At 42.8% G+C, this 26,104-nt stretch overlaps 2 protein-coding genes across 4 annotated transcripts in view; one reads left to right on the forward strand and one right to left on the reverse strand.

Annotated features, from left to right (window-relative positions):
* The window catches only part of ADK (adenosine kinase), a 604,808-nt gene that overhangs the window by 420,001 nt on the left and 158,703 nt on the right, over positions 1-26,104 (reverse strand). The gene's annotated exons all lie outside the window — the stretch shown is intronic.
* Positions 22,200-25,702, forward strand: LOC128639894 (poly [ADP-ribose] polymerase 1-like). Its single transcript, XM_053692147.1, has one exon. The coding sequence runs from the start codon at positions 22,280-22,282 to the stop codon at positions 25,310-25,312; it is 3,033 nt and encodes a 1,010-aa protein (XP_053548122.1). The 5' UTR covers positions 22,200-22,279; the 3' UTR covers positions 25,313-25,702.

Genomic DNA, 26,104 nt, shown 5'->3' on the forward strand with positions numbered 1-26,104 from the left:
CAGCATACGCTGTCTGCATTTATCATTGCACAAGCATTTCTAGTGAAATCCTTGTGCAATGCTGCCCCTTGCACATTCGGCAGCTAGCAGTGGGTGTCAATCAATCCGATCGTATCCGATCTGGCTGATTGCTGTCCGTCGCCTCAGAGGTGGCGGATTAGTTAAGGAGTAGCGGTCTTAAGACTACTGCTTCTTAACTCCTGTTTCCGGCGAAACAACTGCATTCGGGGGATGTTAAATCAGCCCCAGAGCGTGCAAATTTAAGCAACTTTCTAATTTACGCCCATTAATTTTTCTCCATTCTCTTGGTATCTTTATTTGAAAAAACATAATTTATGCTTACCTGATAAATTTATTTCTCTTGTGGTGTATCCAGTCCACGGATCATCCATTACTTGTGGGATATTCTCCTTCCCAACAGGAAGCTGCAAGAGGATCACCCACAGCAGAGCTGTCTATATAGCTCCTCCCCTAACTGCCACTACCAGTCATTCGACCGAAGACAAGCAAGAGAAAGGAGAAACTATAGGGTGCAGTGGTGACTGTAGTTTAAAAATAAAAAAACACCTGCCTTAAAATGACAGGACGGGCCGTGGACTGGATACACCACAAGAGAAATAAATTTATCAGGTAAGCATAAATTATGTTTTCTCTTGTAAGGTGTATCCAGTCCACGGATCATCCATTACTTGTGGGATACCAATACCAAAGCTTTAGGACACGGATGAAGTGAGGGACAAGGCAGGCGCTTAAACGGAAGGCACCACTGCCTGCAAGACCTTTCTCCCAAAAATAGCCTCCGAAGAAGCAAAAGTATCAAATTTATAGAACTTTGAAAAAGTATGAAGCGAAGACCAAGTCGTCGCCTTACAAATCTGTTCAACAGAAGCCTCATTTTTAAAAGCCCATGTGGAAGCTACCGCTCTAGTAGAATGAGCTGTAATCCTTTCAGGAGGCTGTTGGCCAGCAGTCTCATAAGCTAAGCGTATTATACTCCTTAGCCAAAAAGAAAGAGAGGTTGCCGAAGCCTTTTGGCCTCTCCTCTGTACAGAGTAGACAACAAAGCGGATGTTTGACGAAAATCTTTAGTAGCTTGTAAATAAAACTTTAAAGCACGAACCACGTCAAGATTGTGTAAAAGACGTTCCTTCTTTGAAGAAGGATTAGGACACAGTGACGGTACAACAATCTCCCGATTGATATTTTTATTAGTTACCACCTTAGGTAAAAAAACAGGTTTGGTATCCTTGAAGAACCTTAAGAACTAAATTTAAACTCCAAGGCGGAGAAACAGGTTTAAACACAGGCTTGATTCTGACTAAAGCCTGACAAAACGCCTGCACGTCTGGAACCTCAGCCAGACGTTTGTGCAAACAAATAGACAGAGCAGAAATCTGTCCTTTTAAGGAACTAGCTGACAAACCCTTCTCCAATCCTTCTTGGAGAAAAGATAATATCCTAGGAATCCTGACCTTACTCCATGAGTAACCCTTGGATTCACACCAATGAAGATATTTACACCATATCTTATGATAGATTTTCCTGGTGACAGGCTTTCGCGCCTGTATTAAGGTATCAATGACCGACTCGGAGAAACCACGCTTTGATAAAATCAAGCGTTCAATCTCCAAGCAGTCAGCCGCAGAGAAAACAGAATTTATGTTTACCTGATAAATTACTTTCTCCAACGGTGTGTCCGGTCCACGGCGTCATCCTTACTTGAGGGATATTCTCTTCCCCAACAGGAAATGGCAAAGAGCCCAGCAAAGCTGGTCACATGATCCCTCCTAGGCTCCGCCTACCCCAGTCATTCGACCGACGTTAAGGAGGAATATTTGCATAGGAGAAACCATATGATACCGTGGTGACTGTAGTTAAAGAAAATAAATTATCAGACCTGATTAAAAAACCAGGGCGGGCCGTGGACCGGACACACCGTTGGAGAAAGTAATTTATCAGGTAAACATAAATTCTGTTTTCTCCAACATAGGTGTGTCCGGTCCACGGCGTCATCCTTACTTGAGGGAACCAATACCAAAGCTTTAGGACACGGATGAAGGGAGGGAGCAAATCAGGTCACCTAAATGGAAGGCACCACGGCTTGCAAAACCTTTCTCCCAAAAATAGCCTCAGAAGAAGCAAACGTATCAAACTTGTAAAATTTGGTAAAAGTGTGCAGTGAAGACCAAGTCGCTGCCCTACATATCTGATCAACAGAAGCCTCGTTCTTGAAGGCCCATGTGGAAGCCACAGCCCTAGTGGAATGAGCTGTGATTCTTTCAGGAGGCTGCCGTCCGGCAGTCTCGTAAGCCAATCTGATGATGCTTTTAATCCAAAAAGAGAGAGAGGTAGAAGTTGCTTTTTGACCTCTCCTTTTACCAGAATAAACAACAAACAAGGAAGATGTTTGTCTAAAATCCTTTGTAGCATCTAAATAGAATTTTAGAGCGCGAACAACATCCAAATTGTGCAACAAACGTTCCTTCTTCGAAACTGGTTTCGGACACAAAGAAGGCACGACTATCTCCTGGTTAATGTTTTTGTTAGAAACAACTTTTGGAAGAAAACCAGGTTTAGTACGTAAAACCACCTTATCTGCATGGAACACCAGATAAGGAGGAGAACACTGCAGAGCAGATAATTCTGAAACTCTTCTAGCAGAAGAAATTGCAACCAAAAACAAAACTTTCCAAGATAATAACTTAATATCAACGGAATGTAAGGGTTCAAACGGAACCCCCTGAAGAACTGAAAGAACTAAGTTGAGACTCCAAGGAGGAGTCAAAGGTTTGTAAACAGGCTTGATTCTAACCAGAGCCTGAACAAAGGCTTGAACATCTGGCACAGCTGCCAGTTTTTGTGAAGTAACACAGACAAGGCAGAAAGCTGTCCCTTCAAGGAACTTGCAGATAATCCTTTCTCCAATCCTTCTTGAAGAAAGGATAGAATCTTAGGAATCTTTACCTTGTCCCAAGGGAATCCTTTAGATTCACACCAACAGATATATTTTTTCCATATTTTGTGGTAAATTTTTCTAGTTACAGGCTTTCTGGCCTGAACAAGAGTATCAATAACAGAATCTGAGAACCCTCGTTTTGATAAGATCAAGCGTTCAATCTCCAAGCAGTCAGCTGGAGTGAGACCAGATTCGGATGTTCGAACGGACCTTGAACAAGAAGGTCTCGTCTCAAAGGTAGCTTCCATGGTGGAGCAGATGACATATTCACCAGATCTGCATACCAAGTCCTGCGTGGCCACGCAGGAGCTATCAAGATCACCGACGCCCTCTCCTGATTGATCCTGGCTACCAGCCTGGGGATGAGAGGAAACGGCGGGAATACCTAAGCTAGTTTGAAGGTCCAAGGTGCTACTAGTGCATCTACTAGAGTCGCCTTGGGATCCCTGGATCTGGACCCGTAGCAAGGAACCTTGAAGTTCTGACGAGAGGCCATCAGATCCATGTCTGGAATGCCCCACAGTTGAGTAATTTGGGCAAAGATTTCCGGATGGAGTTCCCACTCCCCCGGATGTAATGTCTGACGACTCAGAAAATCCGCTTCCCAATTTTCCACTCCTGGGATGTGGATTGCAGACAGGTGGCAGGAGTGAGTCTCCGCCCATTGAATGATTTTGGTCACTTCTTCCATCGCCAGGGAACTCCTTGTTCCCCCCTGATGGTTGATGTACGCAACAGTCGTCATGTTGTCTGATTGAAACCGTATGAACTTGGCCTTTGCTAGCTGAGGCCAAGCCTTGAGAGCATTGAATATCGCTCTCAGTTCCAGAATATTTATCGGTAGAAGAGATTCTTCCCGAGACCAAAGACCCTGAGCTTTCAGGGATCCCCAGACCGCGCCCCAGCCCATCAGACTGGCGTCGGTCGTGACAATGACCCACTCTGGTCTGCGGAAGGTCATCCCTTGTGACAGGTTGTCCAGGGACAGCCACCAACGGAGTGAGTCTCTGGTCCTCTGATTTACTTGTATCTTCGGAGACAAGTCTGTATAGTCCCCATTCCACTGACTGAGCATGCACAGTTGTAATGGTCTTAGATGAATGCGCGCAAAAGGAACTATGTCCATTGCCGCTACCATCAAACCTATTACTTCCATGCACTGCGCTATGGAAGGAAGAGGAACGGAATGAAGTGTTTGACAAGAGTTTAGAAGTTTTGTTTTTCTGGCCTCTGTCAGAAAAATCCTCATTTCTAAGGAGTCTATTATTGTTCCCAAGAAGGGAACCCTTGTCGACGGAGATAGAGAACTCTTTTCCACGTTCACTTTCCATCCGTGAGATCTGAGAAAGGCCAGGACTATGTCCGTGTGAGCCTTTGCTTGAGGAAGGGACGACGCTTGAATCAGAATGTCGTCCAAGTAAGGTACTACTGCAATGCCCCTTGGTCTTAGCACCGCTAGAAGGGACCCTAGTACCTTTGTGAAAATCCTTGGAGCAGTGGCTAATCCGAAAGGAAGCGCCACGAACTGGTAATGCTTGTCCAGGAATGCGAACCTTAGGAACCGATGATGTTCCTTGTGGATAGGAATATGTAGATACGCATCCTTTAAATCCACCGTGGTCATGAATTGACCTTCCTGGATGGAAGGAAGAATTGTTCGAATGGTTTCCATTTTGAACGATGGAACCTTGAGAAACTTGTTTAAGATCTTGAGATCTAAGATTGGTCTGAACGTTCCCTCTTTTTTGGGAACTATGAACAGATTGGAGTAGAACCCCATCCCTTGTTCTCCTAATGGAACAGGATGAATCACTCCCATTTTTAACAGGTCTTCTACACAATGTAAGAATGCCTGTCTCTTTATGTGGTCTGAAGACAATTGAGACCTGTGGAACCTCCCCCTTGGGGGAAGCCCCTTGAATTCCAGAAGATAACCTTGGGAGACTATTTCTAGTGCCCAAGGATCCAGAACATCTCTTGCCCAAGCCTGAGCGAAGAGAGAGAGTCTGCCCCCCACCAGATCCGGTCCCGGATCGGGGGCCAACATTTCATGCTGTCTTGGTAGCAGTGGCAGGTTTCTTGGCCTGCTTTCCCTTGTTCCAGCCTTGCATTGGTCTCCAGGCTGGCTTGGCTTGAGAAGTATTACCCTCTTGCTTAGAGGACGTAGCACTTGGGGCTGGTCCGTTTCTACGAAAGGGACGAAAATTAGGTTTATTTTTGGCCTTGAAAGACCTATCCTGCGGAAGGGCGTGGCCCTTACCCCCAGTGATATCAGAGATAATCTCTTTCAAGTCAGGGCCAAACAGCGTTTTCCCCTTGAAAGGAATGTTAAGGAGTTTGTTCTTGGAAGACGCATCCGCTGACCAAGATTTCAACCAAAGCGCTCTACGCGCCACAATAGCAAACCCAGAATTCTTCGCCGCTAACCTAGCCAATTGCAAAGTGGCGTCTAGGGTGAAAGAATTAGCCAATTTGAGAGCACGGATTCTGTCCATAATCTCCTCATAAGGAGGAGAATCACTATTGATCGCCTTTACTAGCTCATCGAACCAGAAACACGCGGCTGTAGTGACAGGGACAATGCATGAAATTGGTTGTAGAAGGTAACCTTGCTGAACAAACATCTTTTTAAGCAAACCTTCTAATTTTTTATCCATAGGATCTTTGAAAGCACATATCTTCTATGGGTATAGTGGTGCGTTTGTTTAAAGTAGAAACCGCTCCCTCGACCTTGGGGACAGTCTGCCATAAGTCCTTTCTAGGGTCGACCATAGGAAACAATTTTTTAAATATGGGGGGAGGGACGAAAGGTATACCGGGCCTTTCCCATTCTTTATTTACAATGTCCGCCACCCGCTTGGGTATAGGAAAAGCTTCTGGGAGCCCCGGGACCTCTAGGAACTTGTCCATTTTACATAGTTTCTCTGGGATGATCAAATTCTCACAATCATCCAGAGTGGATAATACCTCCTTAAGCAGAGCGCGGAGATGTTCCAACTTAAATTTAAATGTAATCACATCGGGTTCAGCTTGTTGAGAAATTTTCCCTGAATCTGAAATTTCTCCCTCAGACAAAACCTCCCTGGCCCCCTCAGACTGGTGTAGGGGCATTTCAGAACCATTATCATCAGCGTCCTCATGCTCTTCAGTATCTAAAACAGAGCAGTCGCGCTTACGCTGATAAGTGGGCATTTTGGCTAAAATGTTTTTGATAGAATTATCCATTACAGCCGTTAATTGTTGCATAGTAAGGAGTATTGGCGCGCTAGATGTACTAGGGGCCTCCTGAGTGGGCAAGACTCGTGTAGACGAAGGAGGGAATGATGCAGTACCATGCTTACTCCCCTCACTTGAGGAATCATCTTGGGCATCATTTTCAGTGTCACATAAATCACATTTATTTAAATGAGAAGGAACCTTGGCTTCCCCACATTCAGAACACAGTCTATCTGGTAGTTCAGACATGTTAAACAGGCATAAACTTGATAACAAAGTACAAAAAACGTTTTAAAATAAAACCGTTACTGTCACTTTAAATTTTAAACTGAACACACTTTATTACTGCAATTGCGAAAAAGTATGAAGGAATTGTTCAAAATTCACCAAAATTTCACCACAGTGTCTTAAAGCCTTAAAAGTATTGCACACCAAATTTGGAAGCTTTAACCCTTAAAATAACGGAACCGGAGCCGTTTTTAACTTTAACCCCTTTACAGTCCCTGGTATCTGCTTTGCTGATACCCAACCAAGCCCAAAGGGGAATACGATACCAAATGACGCCTTCAGAAAGTCTTTTCTATGTATCAGAGCTCCTCACACATGCGACTGCATGTCATGCTTCTCAAAAACAAGTGCGCAATACCGGCGCGAAAATGAGGCTCTGCCTATGATTAGGGAAAGCCCCTAGAGAATAAGGTGTCTAAAACAGTGCCTGCCGATATTATTTAACAAAAATACCCAGATTAAATGATTCCTCAAGGCTAAATATGTGTAATATATGAATCGATTTAGCCCAGAAAATGTCTACAGTCTTAATAAGCCCTTGTGAAGCCCTTATTTACTGTCTGAATAAAAATGGCTTACCGGATCCCATAGGGAAAATGACAGCTTCCAGCATTACATCGTCTTGTTAGAATGTGTCATACCTCAAGCAGCAAAAGACTGCTCACTGTTCCCCCAACTGAAGTTAATTCCTCTCAACAGTCCTGCGTGGAACAGCCATGGATTTTAGTAACGGTTGCTAAAATCATTTTCCTCATACAAACAGAAATCTTCATCTCTTTTCTGTTTCAGAGTAAATAGTACATACCAGCACTATTTTAAAATAACAAACTCTTGATTGAATAATAAAAACTACAGTTAAACACTAAAAAACTCTAAGCCATCTCCGTGGAGATGTTGCCTGTACAACGGCAAAGAGAATGACTGGGGTAGGCGGAGCCTAGGAGGGATCATGTGACCAGCTTTGCTGGGCTCTTTGCCATTTCCTGTTGGGGAAGAGAATATCCCTCAAGTAAGGATGACGCCGTGGACCGGACACACCTATGTTGGAGAAATTAGATTTGGATGGTTGAAAGGACCCTGAAGTAGAAGGTCCTGCCTCAGAGGCAGAGTCCATGGTGGAAAGGATGACATGTCCACCAGATCTGCATACCAAGTCCTGCGTGGCCACGCAGGTGCTATAAAAAACATAATTTATGCTTACCTGATAAATTCCTTTCTTCTGTTGTGTGATCAGTCCACGGGTCATCATTACTTCTGGGATATAACTCCTCCCCAACAGGAAATGCAAGAGGATTCACCCAGCAGAGCTGCATATAGCTCCTCCCCTCTACGTCACTCCCAGTCATTCGACCAAGAATCAACGAGAAGGAGAAACCAAGGGTGAAGTGGTGACTGGAGTATAATTTAAAAAATATTTACCTGCCTTAAAAAAAACAGGGCGGGCCGTGGACTGATCACACAACAGAAGAAAGGAATTTATCAGGTAAGCATAAATTATGTTTTCTTCTGTTATGTGTGATCAGTCCACGGGTCATCATTACTTCTGGGATACCAATACCAAAGCAAAAGTACACGGATGACGGGAGGGATAGGCAGGCTCATTATACAGAAGGAACCACTGCCTGAAGAACCTTTCTCCCAAAAATAGCCTCCGAAGAAGCAAAAGTGTCAAATTTGTAAAATTTGGAAAAAGTATGAAGCGAAGACCAAGTTGCAGCCTTGCAAATCTGTTCAACAGAGGCCTCATTCTTAAAGGCCCAAGTGGAAGCCACAGCTCTAGTAGAACTAGCTGTAATTCTTTCAGGAGGCTGCTGTCCAGCAGTCTCATAGGCTAAACGAATTATGCTACGAAGCCAGAAGGAGAGAGAGGTAGTCGAAGCCTTATGACCTCTCCTCTGACCAGAGTACACGACAAACAGGGAAGACGTTTGTCGAAAATCCTTAGTTGCCTGCAAGTAGAACTTGAGGGCACGAACTACATCCAGATTGTGTAGAAGACGTTCCTTCTTTGAAGAAGGATTCGGGCACAGGGAAGGAACCACGATCTCTTGATTGATGTTCCTGTTAGTGACTACCTTAGGTAAGAACCCAGGTTTAGTACGCAGAACTACCTTATCTGAATGAAAAATCAAATAAGGAGAATCACAATGTAAAGCTGATAACTCAGAGACTCTCCGAGCCGAAGAAATAGCCATTAAAAATAACACTTTCCAAGATAACAACTTTATATCAACGGAATGAAGGGGTTCAAACGGAACTCCTTGTAGAACGTTAAGAACAAGGTATAAACTCCATGGCGGAGCAACAGTTTTAAACACAGGCTTGATTCTAGCTAAAGCCTGACAAAAGGCCTGGACGTCTGGATTTTCTGACAGACGCCTGTGCAACAAGATGGACAGAGCTGAGATCTGTCCCTTTAATGAACTAGCCGATAAACCCTTTTCTAAACCTTCTTGTAGAAAGGACAATATCCTAGGAATCCTAACCGTACTCCAGGAGTAACCTTTGGATTCGCACCAGTATAGGTATTTACGCCATATCTTATGGTAAATCCTTCTGGTAACAGGCTTCCTAGCCTGTATCAGGGTATCAATAACCGACTCAGAAAAACCACGTTTTGATAAAATCAAGCGTTCAATTTCCAAGCAGTCAGCTTCAGAGAAGTTAGATTTTGATGTTTGAATGGACCCTGTATCAGAAGGTCCTGTCTTAGAGGTAGAGACCAAGGCGGACAGGATGACATGTCCACTAGATCTGCATACCAAGTCCTGCGTGGCCATGCAGGCGCTATTAGAATCACTGATGCTCTCTCCTGTTTGATTTTGGCAATCAATCGAGGAAGCAGCGGGAAGGGTGGAAACACATAAGCCATCCCGAAGTTCCAAGGTGCTGTCAAAGCATCTATCAGAACCGCTCCCGGATCCCTGGATCTGGACCCGTAGCGAGGAAGTTTGGCGTTCTGGCGAGACGCCATGAGATCTATCTCTGGTTTGCCCCAACGTCGAAGTATTTGGGCAAAGACCTCCGGATGAAGTTCCCACTCCCCCGGATGAAAAGTCTGGCGACTCAAGAAATCCGCCTCCCAGTTCTCCACTCCCGGGATGTGGATTGCTGACAGGTGGCAAGAGTGAGACTCTGCCCAGCGAATTATCTTTGATACTTCCATCATTGCTAGGGAGCTTCTTGTCCCTCCTTGATGGTTGATGTAAGCTACAGTCGTGATGTTGTCCGACTGAAACCTGATGAACCCCCGAGTTTTTAACTGGGGCCAAGCCAGAAGGGCATTGAGAACTGCTCTCAATTCCAAAATGTTTATTGGTAGGAGACTTTCCTCCTGATTCCATTGTCCCTGAGCCTTCAGAGAATTCCAGACAGCGCCCCAACCTAGTAGGCTGGCGTCTGTTGTTACAATTGTCCAGTCCGGCCTGCTGAATGGCATCCCCCTGGACAGATGTGGCCGAGAAAGCCACCATAGAAGAGAGTTTCTGGTCTCTTGATCCAGATTCAGAGTAGGGGACAAGTCTGAGTAATCCCCATTCCACTGACTCAGCATGCACAATTGCAGCGGTCTGAGATGTAGACGTGCAAAGGGTACTATGTCCATTGCTGCTACCATTAAGCCGATCACCTCCATGCATTGAGCTACTGACGGGAGTTGAATGGAATGAAGGACACGGCATGCATTTAGAAGCTTTGTTAATCTGTCTTCTGTCAGATAAATCTTCATTTCTACAGAATCTATAAGAGTCCCCAAGAATGGAACTCTTGTGAGAGGAAAGAGAGAACTCTTCTTTTCGTTCACTTTCCATCCATGCGACCTTAGAAATGCCAGAACTAACTCTGTATGAGACTTGGCAGTTTGAAAGCTTGAAGCTTGTATCAGAATGTCGTCTAGGTACGGAGCTACCGAAATTCCTTGCGGTCTTAGTACCGCCAGAAGGGCACCCAGAACCTTTGTGAAGATTCTTGGAGCCGTAGCCAATCCGAATGGAAGAGCTACAAACTGGTAATGCCTGTCTAAGAAGGCAAACCTTAGATACCGGTAATGATCTTTGTGGATCGGTATGTGAAGGTAAGCATCCTTTAAATCCACTGTGGTCATGTACTGACCCTTTTGGATCATGGGTAAGATTGTCCGAATAGTTTCCATTTTGAACGATGGAACTCTTAGGAATTTGTTTAGGATCTTTAAATCCAAGATTGGCCTGAAAGTTCCCTCTTTTTTGGGAACCACAAACAGGTTTGAGTAAAACCCTTGTCCTTGTTCCGACCGCGGAACCGGATGGATCACTCCCATTAATAACAGATCTTGTACACAGCGTAGAAACGCTTCTTTCTTTATCTGGTTTGTTGACAACCTTGACAGATGAAATCTCCCTCTTGGGGGAGAGAATTTGAAGTCTAGAAGGTATCCCTGAGATATGATCTCTAGCGCCCAGGGATCCTGAACGTCTCTTGCCCAAGCCTGGGCGAAGAGAGAGAGTCTGCCCCCCACTAGATCCGGTCCCGGATCGGGGGCCCTCGATTCATGCTGTCTTAGGGGCAGCAGCAGGTTTCCTGGCCTGCTTGCCCTTGTTCCAGGACTGGTTAGGTTTCCAGCCTTGTCTGTAACGAGCAACGGCTCCTTCCTGTTTTGGTGCAGTGGAAGTTGGTGCTGCTCCTGCTTTGAAATTCCGAAAGGGACGAAAATTAGACTGTCTAGCCTTAGCTTTGGCTTTGTCTTGAGGCAGGGCGTGGCCCTTAACTCCTGTAATGTCAGCGATAATTTCTTTCAAACCAGGCCCAAATAAAGTTTGCCCTTTGAAAGGTATATTAAGTAATTTGGACTTAGAAGTTACATCAGCTGACCAGGATTTTAGCCACAGCGCCCTACGTGCCTGAATGGCGAATCCTGAGTTCTTAGCCGTAAGTTTGGTTAAATGTACTACGGCCTCCGAAATGAATGAATTAGCTAGTTTAAGGACTCTAAGCCTGTCCGTAATGTCGTCCAGCGTAGCTGAACTAAGGTTCTCTTCCAGAGACTCCATCCAAAATGCTGCCGCAGCCGTAATCGGCGCGATGCATGCAAGGGGTTGCAATATAAAACCTTGTTGAACAAACATTTTCTTAAGGTAACCCTCTAATTTTTTATCCATTGGATCTGAAAAAGCACAGCTATCCTCCACCGGGATAGTGGTACGCTTAGCTAAAGTAGAAACCGCTCCCTCCACCTTAGGGACCGTCTGCCATAAGTCCCGTGTGGTGGCGTCTATTGGAAACATCTTTCTAAATATTGGAGGGGGTGAGAACGGCACACCGGGTCTATCCCACTCCTTAGTAACAATTTCAGTTAGTCTCTTAGGTATAGGAAAAACGTCAGTACTCGCCGGTACCGCAAAGTATTTATCCAACCTACACAATTTCTCTGGTATTGCAACAGTGTTACAATCATTAAGAGCCGCTAAAACCTCCCCTAGTAATACACGGAGGTTCTCCAATTTAAATTTAAAATTTGAAATATCTGAATCCAATCTGTTTGGATCAGAACCGTCACCCACAGAATGAAGCTCTCCGTCCTCATGCTCTGCAAGCTGTGACGCAGTATCAGACATGGCTCTAGTATTATCAGCGCACTCTGTTCTCACCCCAGAGTGATCACGCTTGCCCCTTAGTTCTGGTAATTTAGCCAAAACTTCAGTCATAACAGTAGCCATATCTTGTAATGTTATCTGTAATGGCCGCCCAGATGTACTAGGCGCCACAATATCACGCACCTCCCGGGCGGGAGATGCAGGTACTGACACGTGAGGCGAGTTAGTCGGCATAACTCTCCCCTCGCTGTTTGGTGAAATTTGTTCAATTTGTACAGATTGGCTTTTATTTAAAGTAGCATCAATACAGTTAGTACATAAATTTCTATTGGGCTCCACCTTGGCATTGGAACAAATGACACAGGTATCTTCCTCTGAATCAGACATGTTTAACACACTAGCAAATAAACTTGCAACTTGGTTACAATCTTATTTAACAAAAACGTACTGTGCCTCAAAGAAGCACTAAATGATTAAATGACAGTTGAAATAATGAACTGAAAAACTGTTATAGCATCAATCCTTGAAAACAACACAACTTTTAGCAAAGGTTTGTTCCCATTAGTAAAGTAACAATAATTAAATTTGAAACGTAAAAATAACAGAGCAACGTTTTTAATCACAGTCAATATATAAGTCTCACAGCTCTGCTGAGAGAATCTACCTCCCTTCAAAGAAGTTTGAAGACCCCTGAGTTCTAGAGATGAACCGGATCATGCAGGAAATACAAGAGTAGCTGACTGGAAATTTTTGATGCGTAGCAAAGAGCGCCAAAAAACGGCCCCTCCCCCTCACACACAGCAGTGAGAGAGAAACGAAACTGTCACAATTAAAACAAGCAACTGCCAAGTGGAAAAATAATGCCCAAACATTTATTCACTCAGTACCTCAGAAAATGCAAACGATTCTACATTCCAGCAAAAACGTTTAACATAATAAATACCTATTAAAAGGTTTAATGTACTTTTTACAGAGTAATTCCAGTGAAGTACCATCCCCAGAATACTGAAGTGTAGAGTATACATACATGTCATTATAACGGTATGGCAGGATTTTCTCATCAATTCCATTCAGAAAATAAAAACTGCTACATACCTCAATGCAGATTCATCTGCCCGCTGTCCCCTGATCTGAAGCTTTTACCTCCCTCAGATGGCCGAGAAACAGCAATATGATCTTAACTACTCCGGCTAAAATCATAGTAAAAACTCTGGTAGATTCTTCTTCCAACTCTGCCAGAGAGGCAATAACACGCTCCGGTGCTATTGTAAAATAACAAACTTTTGATTGAAGTTATAAAAACTAAGTATAATCACCATAGTCCTCTCACACATCCTATCTAGTCGTTGGGTGCAAGAGAATGACTGGGAGTGACGTAGAGGGGAGGAGCTATATGCAGCTCTGCTGGGTGAATCCTCTTGCATTTCCTGTTGGGGAGGAGTTATATCCCAGAAGTAATGATGACCCGTGGACTGATCACACATAACAGAAGAAATTACCGATGCTCTCTCCTGTTTGATCTTGGCAATCAGACGAGGGAGCAGAGGAAACGGTGGAAACACATAAGCCAGGTTGAAGGACCAAGGCGCTGCTAGAGCATCTATCAGCGCTGCCTTGGGATCCCTGGACGTGGATCCGTAACAAGGAAGCTTGGCGTTCTGGCGAGACGCCATGAGATCCAGTTCTGGTTTACACCTCCGGATGGAGCTCCCACTCCCCTGGATGAAAAGTTTGACGACTTAGAAAATCTGCCTCCCAGTTATCTACTCCTGGGATATGGATAGCTGATAGATGGCAAGAGTGAATCTCTGCCCATTGAATTATCTTTGAAACCTCCAACATCGCTAGGGAACTCCTTGTTCCCCCTTGATGGTTGATGTAAGCTACAGTCGTGATGTTGTCCGACTGAAATCTGATGAACCTCACTGCCGCTAGCTGAGGCCAAGCCTGAAGAGCATTGAATATCGCTCTTAGTTCCAGAATGGTTATTGGAAGGAGTGCCTATTCCTGAGTCCACGACCCCTGAGCCTTCAGAGCGTTCCAGACTGCACCCCAGCCCAGAAGGCTGGCATCTGTTGTTACTATTGTCCAATCTGGCCTGTTGTGTATAATAGACTAACAGAGCATTGCACCCACTTGCAAATGGATGATTAACCCCTTAGTTTCAAAACCGGATAAAAAAAAAACGATATAAACATTTTTTAACAGTCACAACAAACTGCCACAGCTCTGTTGTGGCCCTACCTGCCCATACGACTTTTGAAGGCACAAAAACCCTTTGTAGAGGTCCTAAGTGTTCAGGGGACTCCTTCAGGGAAGCTGGATGTCTCAAGCTGCAAATACTACTGCACGATTTAGGCCTGAAATTAGGCCCCTCCCAACCTGCACTCACAGTGAGAGGGCCATAAAAAACTATCCCTAGGCAAAAACAGAATTTATGTTTACCTGATAAATTTCTTTCTCCAACGGTGTGTCCGGTCCACGGCGTCATCCTTACTTGTGGGATATTCTCTTCCCCAACAGGAAATGGCAAAGAGCCCAGCAAAGCTGGTCACATGATCCCTCCTAGGCTCCGCCTACCCCAGTCATTCGACCGACGTTAAGGAGGAATATTAGCATAGGAGAAACCATATGGTACCGTGGTGACTGTAGTTAAAGAAAATAAATTATCAGACCTGATTAAAAAACCAGGGCGGGCCGTGGACCGGACACACCGTTGGAGAAAGAAATTTATCAGGTAAACATAAATTCTGTTTTCTCCAACATAGGTGTGTCCGGTCCACGGCGTCATCCTTACTTGTGGGAACCAATACCAAAGCTTTAGGACACGGATGAAGGGAGGGAGCAAATCAGGTCACCTAAATGGAAGGCACCACGGCTTGCAAAACCTTTCTCCCAAAAATAGCCTCAGAAGAAGCAAAAGTATCAAACTTGTAAAATTTGGTAAAAGTGTGCAGTGAAGACCAAGTCGCTGCCCTACATATCTGATCAACAGAAGCCTCGTTCTTGAAGGCCCATGTGGAAGCCACAGCCCTAGTGGAATGAGCTGTGATTCTTTCGGGAGGCTGCCGTCCGGCAGTCTCGTAAGCCAATCTGATGATGCTTTTAATCCAAAAAGAGAGAGAGGTAGAAGTTGCTTTTTGACCTCTCCTTTTACCTGAATAAACAACAAACAAGGAAGATGTTTGTCTAAAATCCTTTGTAGCATCTAAATAGAATTTTAGAGCGCGAACAACATCCAAATTGTGCAACAAGCGTTCCTTCTTTGAAACTGGTTTCGGACACAGAGAAGGTACGATAATCTCCTGGTTAATGTTTTTGTTAGAAACAACTTTTGGAAGAAAACCAGGTTTAGTACGTAAAACCACCTTATCTGCATGGAACACCAGATAAGGAGGAGAACACTGCAGAGCAGATAATTCTGAAACTCTTCTAGCAGAAGAAATTGCAACTAAAAACAAAACTTTCCAAGATAATAACTTAATATCAACGGAATGTAAGGGTTCAAACGGAACCCCCTGAAGAACTGAAAGAACTAAATTGAGACTCCAAGGAGGAGTCAAAGGTTTGTAAACAGGCTTGATTCTAACCAGAGCCTGAACAAAGGCTTGAACATCTGGCACAGCTGCCAGTTTTTTGTGAAGTAACACCGACAAGGCAGAAATCTGTCCCTTCAGGGAACTTGCCGATAATCCTTTTTCCAATCCTTCTTGAAGGAAGGATAGAATCCTAGGAATCTTAACCTTGTCCCAAGGGAATCCTTTAGATTCACACCAACAGATATATTTTTTCCAAATTTTGTGGTAAATCTTTCTAGTTACAGGCTTTCTGGCCTGAACAAGAGTATCGATAACAGAATCTGAGAAACCTCGCTTCGATAAAATCAAGCGTTCAATCTCCAAGCAGTCAGCTGGAGTGAAACCAGATTCGGATGTTCGAACGGACCCTGAACAAGAAGGTCTCGTCTCAAAGGTAGCTTCCAAGGTGGAGCCGATGACATATTCACCAGATCTGCATACCAAGTCCTGCGTGGCCACGCAGGAGCTATCAAGATCACCGACGCCCTCTCCTGATTGATCCTGGCTACCAGCCTGGGGATGAGAGGAAACGGCGGGAACACATAAGCTAGTTTGAAGGTCCAAGGTGCTACTAGTGCATCCACTAGAGCCGCCTTGGGATCCCTGGATCTGGACCCGTAGCAAGGAACTTTGAAGTTCTGACGAGAGGCCAAATCAGAATGTCGTCCAGGTAAGGTACTACTGCAATGCCCCTTGGTCTTAGCACCGCTAGAAGGGACCCTAGTACCTTTGTGAAAATCCTTGGAGCAGTGGCTAATCCGAAAGGAAGCGCCACAAACTGGTAATGTTTGTCCAGGAATGCAAACCTTAGGAACCGATGATGTTCCTTGTGGATAGGAATATGTAGATACGCATCCTTTAAATCCACCGTGGTCATGAATTGACCTTCCTGGATGGAAGGAAGGATAGTTCGAATGGTTTCCATCTTGAACGATGGGACCTTGAGAAATTTGTTTAAGATCTTGAGATCTAAGATTGGTCTGAACGTTCCCTCTTTTTGGGAACTATGAACAGATTGGAGTAGAACCCCATCCCTTGTTCTCTTAATGGAACAGGATGAATCACTCCCATTTTTAACAGGTCTTCTACACAATGTAAGAACGCCTGTCTTTTTATGTGGTCTGAAGACAACTGAGACCTGTGGAACCTCCCCCTTGGGGGAAGTCCCTTGAATTCCAGAAGATAACCCTGGGAGACTATTTCTAGCGCCCAAGGATCCAGAACATCTCTTGCCCAAGCCTGAGCGAAGAGAGAGAGTCTGCCCCCCACCAGATCCGGTCCCGGATCGGGGGCCAATATTTCATGCTGTCTTGGTAGCAGTGACAGGTTTCTTGGCCTGCTTTCCCTTGTTCCAGCCTTGCATTGGTCTCCAAGCTGGCTTGGCTTGAGAAGTATTACCCTCTTGCTTAGAGGACGTCCTTAAAAATATTGCACACCAAATTTGGAAGCTTTAACCCTTAAAATAACGGAACCGGAGCCGTTTTAAGCTTTAACCCCTTTACAGTCCCTGGTATCTGCTTTGCTGAGACCCAACCAAACCCAAAGGGGAATACGATACCAAATGACGCCTTCAGAAAGTCTTTTCTAAGTATCAGAGCTCCTTTCACATGCGACTGCATGCCATGCCTCTCAAAAACAAGTGCGCCACACCGGCGCGAAAATGAGACTCTGCTTATGCTTTGGGAAAGCCCCTAAGAAATAAGGTGTCTAATACAGTGCCTGCCGATATTATTATATCAAAATACCCAGATAAAATGATTCCTCAAGGCTAAATATGTGTTAATAATGAATCGATTTAGCCCAGAAAAGTCTACAGTCTAAATAAGCCCTTGTGAAGCCCTTATTTACGATCGTAATAAATATGGCTTACCGGATCCCATAGGGAAAATGACAGCTTCCAGCATTACATCGTCTTGTTAGAATGTGTCATACCTCAAGCAGCAAGAGACTGCACACTGTTCCCCCAACTGAAGTTAATTGCTCTCAACAGTCCTGTGTGGAACAGCCATGGATTTTAGTTACGGTTGCTAAAATCATTTTCCTCATACAAACAGAAATCTTCATCTCTTTTCTGTTTCTGAGTAAATAGTACATACCAGCACTATTTCAAAATAACAAACTCTTGATTGAATAATAAAAAACTACAGTTAAACACTAAAAAACTCTAAGCCATCTCCGTGGAGATGTTGCCTGTACAACGGCAAAGAGAATGACTGGGGTAGGCGGAGCCTAGGAGGGATCATGTGACCAGCTTTGCTGGGCTCTTTGCCATTTCCTGTTGGGGAAGAGAATATCCCACAAGTAAGGATGACGCCGTGGACCGGACACACCTATGTTGGAGAAATATAGCCAGCCATGTGGAAAAAACTGGGCCCCAATAAAGTTTTATCATCAATATGTAGAAAAAAACGTTTAAACACTTCCAGCAAACGTTATCTTATTTTCAGTAATGTGAGAAAGTAATAAGAAATATTACCTTTTAGAGCAAGCATGATACTAGTCGTTATTAAATCACTGTAATCAGGCTTACCTTAAATAAATCCGGTATTAACAGCATTTTCTAGCATATTCATTTCTCTAGAAAAATTTAAACTGCACATACCTCATAGCAGGAGACCCTGCACGCCATTCCCCCAGCTGAAGTTACCTCATCTCTTCAGTTATGTGTGAGAACAGAAATGGATCTTAGTTACAACCTGCTAAGATCATCAAAAACCACAGGCAGACTCTTCTTCAACTTTCTGCCTGAGGCTAAAACAGTACAACTCCGGTACCATTTGAAAATAATAAACTTTTGATTGAAGATAAACTACATAAATTCACCACATCTCTCTAGCTACTTCCTATGTTGTCGAGAGCTGCAAGAGAATGACTGGTAGTGGCAGTTAGGGGAGGCGCTATATAGACAGCTCTGCTGTGGGTGATCCTCTTGCAGCTTCCTGTTGGGAAGGAGAATATCCCACAAGTAATGGATGATCCGTGGACTGGATACACCTTACAAGAGAAAGCAGGAATGTAAGCTTAGGAGCCAGACCATTTCTGGTTCAACACCTGGATAGTGCTTGCTGCTTGGTGACTACATTTAGCCACCAATCAGCAAGCGCTACTAATTTGTCCTTAACCACTTAGAGTAGGACATTTTTGCACTAGATTTATTTTGCCTGAAAGTTATTAAAAGGGATATGAAACCGAAAAAAAAATATTTTGTGATTCAGACAGACCATACAATTGAAAAAAAAAAGTTTCCAATTTACTTCTATTAATCAAATTTGCTTCATTCCCATGGTATTCTTTGTTGAAGAGATACCTAGGTAGGTGTTTAGAGCACTACATGGCAGGAAATAGCTCTATCGAAAATGCAAAACTGCTGACATAGTGTTCCAGACACCTGCACCCTCTTGAGCACCCTGATTTTCAACAAAAGGTATCAAGTGAACAAAGAAAATTGTTTAAAATTGCATACCCTATCTGAATCAAAGAAACATTTCGAGTTTCATACCCCTTTAAAGGGCATTTAAAATATTTTTTTTAAATAAAAATATAAATAGTATATATCTGCAGAACATCTGTATACAAAATAAATGTTTTGCAAGCAGTTAAAATGCAGTTCAGGTATGCATTCCTTGTAAAATCTCCAGCATTTTATCTTATCTTCATCTTTCAACAGGATTTACTCTGGTCTACGTGGGGTCAATGGAAAAAACACAATTTTCAAAAATAAAATTACAGGAAAATTATGCAAACTAAAATGATAACAAAGTACCTTTCATGGTTTTAGTTTCATTCTCATTGTATAGGGTAATTTAATTTTGAAATAATTAAATATAAACTGAAACAAGCTTTTACCAGTTCTTATTGGTTAAAGGGACACTGTACCCAAAATTTTTCTTTCGTGATTCAGATTGAGCATGAAATTTTAAGCAACTTTCTAATTTACTCCTATTATCAAATTTTCTTCATTCTCTTGGTATCTTTATTTGAAATGCAAGAATGTAAGTTTAGATGCCGGCCCATTTTTGGTGAACAACCTGGGTTGTCCTTGCTGATTGGTGGATAAATTCATCCACCAATAAAAAGGTGCTGTCCAGAGTACTGAAACCAAAAAAAAGCTTAGATGCCTTCTTTTTCAAATAATGAAAGCAAGAGAACGAAGAAAAATTGATAATAGGAGTAAATTAGAAAGTTGCTTAAAATTGTATGCTCTTTCTGAATTACAAAAGAAAAAATTTTGGGTTCAGTGTCCCTTTAAGGAAAACTCACAGAACTCTTATTGGAAAGAAACATACTGCTGTAACATAATATAACATAAATGGATTATTCATGACATCAACATGTGTTTCTCTAAAAACAAACAATGAATATATTCTGGCATTTCATCATCTGGATAAAAAGGGGAGGGGGGGAGACACTAAAAAATTTATTTAGCAAAACATGTGTGAAATGTACTCAGACAGGTAGCTGATAATAGTTAATTGAACTCAAAAGGGCTGCAAGAACACAATTTCAAAAGGGATCATCCATCTCTTCCACCACCACTAGGAGGCTAATTTCTGCTGCTGTATTTGCTTACATAGCTTCTCTATAACCAATACTACACTATGAAATTTTCAGTACAGCTGGTGGTGTCAACAGGCCAAATCAGCTATTAATGACAAAGTTATAAGGTGTTCTATAATTTCAGCCAAAGAAGCTGAGCTTTATGACCCGTCGTAAAAGAGAGGGGTGGATATTTCCATAGCTCCCTCTGCAAGAAGGTTGGGTCAAGCAATTTGATATCATGGAAACAAATATAACATTTTGTGTTTAACAATTCAAGCAGATCATTCTACTTGGGAGGCTGCTACATCGTAAATGACCATTTCTCTTGCCCATCTCCCTGGGGCAGACTTATAAGCTAGGAAAGCATAAGGTCTTTTATTTTCTCCTTTTTATTTTTAAAACTGTTCCATTTGTTAACATCTTTTTATTAATGCACTGTGCATCATTTTTCGCATAATAAATTAACATTAACTTATTAAGCTTTTGCCATTGTCTAATACAGGTAGCCCTCAATTTACGCCGGGGTTAGGTTCCAGAAGGAATGGTTGTAAATTGAAACCGTTGTAAATTGAAACCCAGTTTATAATGTAAGTCAATCGGAAGTGAGGGAGATAGGTTCCAGGCCCCTCTCAAAATTGTCATAAGTAACACCTAATACATTTATTTTTAAAGCTTTGAAATGAAGACTTTAAATGCTAAACAGCATTATAAACCTAATAAAATAACCCCACAACACAGAATATATAATTAACCTAGTTAAATGAACAAAAACATTTGCTAAACAGCATTATAAACCTAATAAAATAATCACACAACCCAGACTTCACTTGCCTTTTTCTGCAAACAGTTCTTTCTATGAATTCTAATCTGGACTGATTTATAGGCAGGAAGATCTTGTTCCTTTGAAATCTGCTCGATAGCTCAGGTCTGGTTAAACTGATTAATTTCAGCTTGCTTGGCTTTGCTGCAACACAAGCGGACAGCTCCACCTACTGGCTATTTTAATAAATGCACTGCTTCTCAATGCTTTTCAATAGCAGTCACATGACTGGAAAAAAGGTTGTTATTCTGAAACGGTGTAAATTGAACCGTTGTAAAACGAGGGCCACCTGTATTTGAACCACGTTACTGAAAGAGACTTAGTATTATTACGGTGATTTTAGGTTATTTTTTGCTAAATTGTATTCTAGGAGTTAAGTTGCTAGTCTGGGTTTTTCCTTAGGATTTCCCATAAATAAATCATGAGTAGTAGCAGCTTATTTAGTTTGGGTGGCAGAAAAGGGGAGTTTGGGGCATTTTTTCTAGGACAGACTAGAGTGTGTTGTTAACCCTTGCACCCACTGAACTAAGTCACTGGTTTGCCTGGAGTGGCTAGACTGTGACAGATTAGTGAAAGTAGAAAGGGTCTGTTAACCCTTTCTGTGCCAAACAAGTGACTGGCGCAGGGTTGATTAACCCTGGTCGTCACACTCTTGCACTGATTGAAGGGACATTATACACTAGATTTTTCAGTTTGCATAAATGGTTTGTAGATGATACATTTATATAGCCCATCTGGGTGTGTTTTTGTAAAAATGTATAGTTTTGCTTATTTTTAAATAACATTGTGCTGAATTTCAGACTCCTAACCAAGCCCCAAAGTTTTAGATGTATACAGACTTCAGACTGCTTCTGTTTGTATAATGGGTCTTTTTATATGCAGGGGATATTCCCTGTTGGTGTATTAGGCTTATCTCATGGATGCTTCTAAAAAAGTTTTTAAAAGGTTTTACACTGAATTTTTATATCAGTTTCTGTGCACATAATTCTTTATAGTAGTGTCAATTGCATGCAGTTGGTGTATAGTGCCCCTTTAAATAATTTTTTTCTCACCAGGCTTGTGAAGGTTTAACCCTTTTCAGTAAGATTTGTGAACGTTACACTCATCACACAATGAGTATTAATACTGCAGTATGGACTGTAAATAAACATGCCATGCTAGTTTTTTCATTTAAAGTGCTTGCCAACAATGTTTTCATGTTAAAAAATCAATATATAGTTAGGTCTGCCTCGTTGTGTGGCGGGCTCACGACTGCTAGCTGCTGCTGGCCGCATTGCCTGTGAGTGTGTCTTTGCTGTTTTGAGCTGTGAACATGGCCGAGGCCTCCGAGAAACTCTACCGGGCTGAGTACGCCAAGAGCGGACGGGCCTCCTGCAAGAAATGCGGAGACAACATTGCCAAGGAGTCTCTGCGGTTGGCAATTATGGTGCAGTCTCCAATGTTTGATGGAAAAGTCCCACACTGGTATCATTACTCTTGTTTCTGGAAGCGCGCCCGAGTTTTATCCCATGGGGATATTGATGGTTTTACCGAACTGCGATGGGATGATCAGGATAAAATTAAAAAGGCAATTGAAACGGGTGGCGCTACAGCAGACAAAGGTGGTGCTTCTGAGGGAGGCAAAGGAACTATGACTTTGAATGATTTTGCAGCTGAATATGCAAAGTCCAACAGAAGCACTTGCAAAGGCTGTGAAGAGAAAATAGAGAAGGGTCAAGTCCGTCTTTCAAAGAAGAGCATCGATGTGGAGCGACCTCAGCTTGGGATGATTGATCGGTGGTACCACCCAGACTGTTTTGTGAGCCGCAGAGAGGAACTGGGCTTCCTTCCTTCATACAGCGCCACTCAGCTCAAGGGTTTTAACATAATCGGTGCAGAAGACAAGGAGATTCTGAAGAACAAGCTGCCGGCGGTTAAGAACGAGGGGAAGAGAAAGGCAGATGAAATAGACGGATCTGCTGTAGCCAAAAAGAAGCAGAAGAAAGAGAAAGAAAAGGAAGCCAAGCTGGAGAAGTTAATGAAGGATCAGTCAGAGCTAATTTGGAGTATTAAAGATGAGCTTAAGAAAGTGTGTAGTACCAACGATCTTAAGGAGCTCCTTATAGCCAACAAGCAGGAAGTGCCATCAGGAGAAACCAATATCCTGGGCAGGGTGTCGGACGGAATGGCCTTTGGAGCACTTCTTCCTTGTGCAGAGTGTAAGGGACAGTTTGTTTTCAAAGGAGATGCTTACTACTGTACAGGGGACATCAGCGCCTGGACCAAATGTGTTGCTAAAACACAGACTCCAGACAGAAAGGACTGGGTGATACCTAAGGAGTTCCATGAGGTCCCCTATCTGAAGAAATTCAAATTTAAAAGGCAGGACTGGGCCTTGCCTCCATCAGCTGCCCCTGCACCTGTGAGTCCCCCGGTCACTGCCAAGTCTGCCCCTGCAGTGGAAGAGCCTGCGCCAGCTGGAAAACCATTGACCAATATCAAAGTTTTGACACTTGGAAAGCTGTCCAAGAACAAGGATGAAATTAAGACTTTAATTGAAGAAATGGGTGGAAAAACCACCGGATCTGTAAATAAGGCCACACTTTGCATTAGCACTCAGAAGGAAATAGAGAAGATGAGTAAAAAAATGGAAGAAATAAAAGTTGCCAATGTCCGGGTAGTGAACGATGGTTTCCTGAGTGAATTGCAGTCTGGGAAGAGCCTTCAGGACTTACTGTCACAGCATGGGATCTCCTCTTGGGGAGCAGAAATAAAGGAGGAGGTGGTGAAAGAGGCTGCACCAAAGCAGAAATCCACCGGGACCCCTGCAGGGAAGAGCACGGGAAAAGTGAAACAAGAGCAGGCAAGCAGCAAGGCTGAGAAGAAAATGAAGTTAATGGTTAAAGGGGGAGCAGCAATTGACCCAGACTCTGGACTTGAAAATTCATGTCATGTTCTGGAAAAAAATAGCAAAATCTTCAGTGCTACCCTAGGTTTAGTAGATATTACCCGAGGAACAAATTCTTATTACAAACTACAGCTCATTGAGCATGACAGAGATACCAGATATTGGGTGTTTAGGTCTTGGGGAAGGGTTGGCACAGTTATAGGCAGCAACAAGCTAGAAGAGATGCCATCCAAAGAAGATGCTATTGACCATTTCCTCAATCTGTACCAAGAGAAAACTGGCAACTCCTGGCACTCCACCAACTTTACAAAGTATCCCAACAAATTCTACCCTCTGGAGATAGATTATGGACAGGAGGAGGACGTAGTGAAGAAGCTTTCAGTGGGTGCTGGCACAAAATCAAAGCTTCCTAAACCAGTTCAAGAGCTCATTAAGATGATATTCGATGTAGAAAGTATGAAGAAAGCCATGGTGGAGTTTGAGATAGATCTTCAGAAAATGCCCTTGGGAAAACTGAGCAAACGTCAGATTCAGAGTGCCTACTCTCTGCTTAATGAAGTACAGCAGGCTGTGTCAGATGGAGGTGGTGAAGCCCGTTTACTTGATCTTTCCAATCGCTTCTATACGCTCATACCTCATGACTTTGGAATGAAAAAGCCACCACTGCTGGACAATTTAGACTATATCCAGGCAAAGGTACAGATGCTGGATAATCTCCTTGATATTGAAGTTGCTTACAGTCTCCTCAGAGGTGGAACAGATGATGGACAGAAGGATCCCATAGATGTCAAGTATGAAAAAATCAAGACTGACATTAAGGTCGTTGACCAGGATTCAGAAGAGTCCAAGATTATCAAACAGTACGTGAAGAACACACATGCTGCTACGCACAATGCTTATGATCTTGAAGTCCTTGATATCTTCAAGATTGACCGTGAAGGAGAGAAGCAGAGGTATAGGCCATTTAAGCAGCTACACAATCGCCAGCTACTTTGGCACGGTTCCCGCGCTACTAACTTTGCTGGGATTTTGTCCCAGGGTTTGCGCATTGCTCCACCAGAAGCACCTGTTACTGGATACATGTTTGGTAAAGGTATTTATTTTGCGGACATGGTCTCTAAAAGTGCAAACTACTGTCACACTTCGCCGAATAATCCAATAGGATTTATTCTTTTGGGAGAAGTCGCCCTTGGAAACATGCATGAGCTGAAAACAGCTGGACAAATTACAAAATTACCTAAAGGGTTGCACAGTGTGAAAGGTTTAGGCAGAACTGCACCTGATCCTGCTGCCACTGTTCAGCTTGATGGAGTAGATGTTCCTCTGGGGCCAGGTGTTTCTACAATGATTAGTGATTCTAGTTTGTTATACAATGAATATATTGTTTATGATATTGCGCAAGTCAACCTGAAGTACCTGCTAAAGCTAAAATTCAACTACAGAAGCTCTCTGTGGTGAACGCACTCACCTGTGAATATCAGGATATGCTGTAGATTGTCTTTAGAACTGACCTAACGTAATTACTTCCCGGACTGAATGCCCAGGAACCTTTTTGCTGACCACAGAAGATATAAATTCTGCACCCTCTACAAGTTTACATGAACAGTGTAAAATATGTGTATGCCGATGTCGGCTATATGAAACGTGCCACTTATGGCTGCTAAAAAATGTCTCTTGAACTAGTAATGCAAGTGGCAATAGTTACACCAATGAGACAAATTGATCACAATTGCTTTAGAGATTATTGTACTGCCTACTTTGGTTCAAAATGTTCTTCCACACTTATCTCAGATGTTAAACATCATTTATTTTCAGGTAAAAGGAAAATAAAAGATTTCTTACCAGTTATACTTTAAAAAAATAAAATAAAAAAATAAATAAAAAAAAAATCAATATATAATGGCTGTTCTTTCATGTGTACAATATTTTTTTTGTATTGTTCCTTTAACAAATGCGTATTTTGCTAATGGAGTAACTTACGTCAGAGAATAAACCTAAAAAACAAACTAACTCACTACATACTCCTACCCGTGGTGGAGATATTTCTACCCACAAAGCTTAAACAAAACAGGAAATTAACATTTACCAGCAAGCAACAGGAACATAGTAAACTTGGAAAATATTAGCTACATCCCTGTTTAAACCAAAAAGAAACCAAACCCTGTCTAAGAGTTGGATGGTTTGTGGAATTTCCTGTGTTCATTGGGCAGAATTCATCCAAAGTTGTTTCAGAAAAACCATTAGATGCAC

The sequence above is a fragment of the Bombina bombina genome, chromosome 9 (genome assembly GCF_027579735.1).
Source record: "Bombina bombina isolate aBomBom1 chromosome 9, aBomBom1.pri, whole genome shotgun sequence".
Lineage (NCBI taxonomy): Eukaryota > Metazoa > Chordata > Amphibia > Anura > Bombinatoridae > Bombina > Bombina bombina.

What these genes read in the sequence shown, in the direction of transcription:
- LOC128639894 (XM_053692147.1), top strand. Translation starts at nt 22,280, where the DNA reads ATGGCCGAGGCCTCCGAGAAACTCTACCGGGCTGAGTACGCCAAGAGC.